We start from the raw sequence: 2,500 nt of genomic DNA, 5'->3' as shown, positions 1-2,500 counted from the left end.
TGTGTGTGTGTGTGTGTGTGTTGACGTGTGTGTGTGTTTCCTGTCCGCAGCGTCTTCTTCATGGGAGCAGTGCTGGTCATCGCGGCCACCTTCCTCTACGGCTACGAGGGAAAGACCACCCCCAACCCGAGCAGAGCATAGAGGACGAGAGAGAGAGAGAGAGAGAGAGAGAGAGAGAGAGAGAGAGAGAGAGAGAGAGAGAGAGAGAGAGAGAGAGAGAGAGAGAGAGAGAGAGAGAGAGAGAGAGAGAGAGAGAGAGAGAGAGAGAGAGAGAGAGAGAATATAATGGCAGAGAGAGAGAGATTGAACAGCATGGACCAAAAGGTTTTTTTTTCCTCCAGCTGGGGGAGAGTTGACCGCGAGTCTCCGAACACCAACAAGTGCCTTGGTGAGGAAGACCACCACGGAGTGGAGGAGGAGGAGAAGAAGACGTGACCAAACCAGTTTCTTATGTCAGCTCGGTCGACCACAACTCGACTCCAGGCGACGTTTTCGCCTGCTGGCTGCTGCCGTGTGTGCAGAGACGGCTGGAGGTCGTTGTAACCCACGACTGACTGACTCACTGACTGATTGACTGACTGCTAATTAGTTACTCGTGGGACCTGCTATTCCCCGTTACTGCCACAACCGGTGTGAACCAGTTCCATAGAGGAATGTGGTCTGACCGGACCGGTCCCCCAGATGATGATGATCGGGGAGAAGACTTTCTACTGAGGACTCTTATCTGTCACTAGTGTCGGGTTGTGTCCGATGAGCAGTAGTGTTGAAGTGTCCCATCCTGAGCCTGCTCCGACGGTTCGGAGAGGTGGTATTACACGTCATTTCTGTCTCTTGGGCTGCGTTTGACCTTCTCCGTTGATTTATGGAACCATTGTTTTTTATCGTGGCCGGGCGTTATGTTCTAAATGTATTTTTTTTCATTTTCTCTCTCTTCCCCCTCCATTATCCGACTGTGTTAATGTTGGTATCGTGCAAACAGTTAACGGTCACTCAAACGGAGAGCTAATATAAAGAGCTAACTGCTAGCCCATACTTGATTGAAACGTAATTGACTGTTTAATGGTGTGGAATGGGCCAAAAAAAGACATTTTATGTTGATATGAATAATTGACATAACATGGGAATTATTATTAATGACTAGTGGATGAATAGCTCTCATCCAGAAAGGTAATGTTGATTTGATTTGTTGTTTGATTGGAAAGTCTCTGAAATCAGTGGAGCGTATTTGAACCCGTCTTGAGAGTGTAAGCGCTACGCTAAGTGTGCTGCTGTATGAGGATACACGTTACGAGAAGTATCTGAACGGTGATCTCCAAAGGAGGCGAGCGATTCAGAGTGTTTGAGCGTATAGTGTCCGTATGTTTTAGTTTCTTAATAAATAAAGCGGGTACTGTGGATGATTTTAGTTTGTGTGTGTGTGTGTCCAGATTTCATCACATCCTATAATATTAATGCAGGTCATATTTTTGTTACACATTTCTTCACAGAATTGACTTTGAGTCTGTTTATATTTGTCCACCCTCTTCAAATGTTACATGTAACATTGAGTACACAACTTATGTCTGCGGACAGGGTAGCTTATTACCAGTGGACCTGCACTCTTTCAAACTGAAGACAATAAGCTCACGCCTTCACCCTGGCCATCACGGGTTTGGTTTGTTTTTAGTTGTTTTTAATGGTTTTTAGAAAGACTGCATGCAAAGTTCAGCCAGTTCCCAAAACATCCGGATCCTTGTTTTTCTTTTTTTTTTTGTGTTATACAATCATAAATGACGAGACCAGTCCCACACGCGTGTTACATTCCAGTCAGTCAGGTTGAATGGATGTCCATGAATGAGTCTGTAAGCCCCGCCCCGCACACCCACGGCTTCTCAGGCACATCTGATACTTTAAGAGACACTTTTAGGGGTCGTCACGCAGGAACGACTCGCTGGAGATACAGACAACACCCAAGGAGGTGGGGCAAAACAACAACAACAGATAAAAAAAAATTAAAAAATACATTTCCACCAACACCAAGGAGTCTAACGGCTATGGTCAAAAAAGCGGTTTCCCTTTAATCATCCCATAATAGGCATTGACTTCAGTTACCACGGTAACACATCGACCACCCTGCTTGAATTCACGCCTTCCCGTGACGTCACAAACCTGTTTCAAGAAACAGTTTCTTTCGTTTTTTGTTTTTTTTGGGGGATAATTATTTTTGGGATGCATTCAACGTGGTGTGGAGAGGCCCTTCTGGTGATATGAAGTTACCGAACCACCGCCAGCATTACGCGCCGTTGATATGATATCTGACTCTTAGAAAGGTCAGGGGCTGTGACTGTGTGACTTGATATTCCACAACTGTAGCAAAATACTGAATTCACCTGCCATCCAACCATCTAATGCTTCGGGACTTACATGTGAAGTAACAGGCAACAGCCCTTTGCATGAGCATGGCTCATATAACACTACATCAGGTTGTGTGTGTGTGTGTGTGTGTGTGTGTGTGTGTGTG

General features: G+C 45.4%; 1 protein-coding gene across 1 annotated transcript in view; it reads left to right on the top strand.

The window, feature by feature from the left end:
- The window catches only part of LOC311371061 (UDP-N-acetylglucosamine transporter-like), a 6,638-nt gene extending 5,540 nt beyond the window's left edge, over positions 1 to 1,098 (top strand). Inside the window, exon 8 of the mRNA XM_084489295.1 lies at positions 51 to 1,098. Within this exon, the coding sequence (XP_084345421.1) occupies positions 51 to 141 (91 nt within the window). The 3' untranslated portion in view covers positions 142 to 1,098. The remainder of the gene's footprint in view (positions 1 to 50) is intronic.
- Positions 1,099 to 2,500: the final 1,402 nt, after the last annotated feature.

The sequence above is a fragment of the Micromesistius poutassou genome, assembly GCF_964030765.1.
Source record: "Micromesistius poutassou genome assembly, contig: SCAFFOLD_1133, whole genome shotgun sequence".
NCBI lineage: Eukaryota > Metazoa > Chordata > Actinopteri > Gadiformes > Gadidae > Micromesistius > Micromesistius poutassou.
The sequence above is the reverse complement of the archived record's forward strand: the minus strand, read 5'-3'. Positions and strand labels throughout refer to the sequence as shown.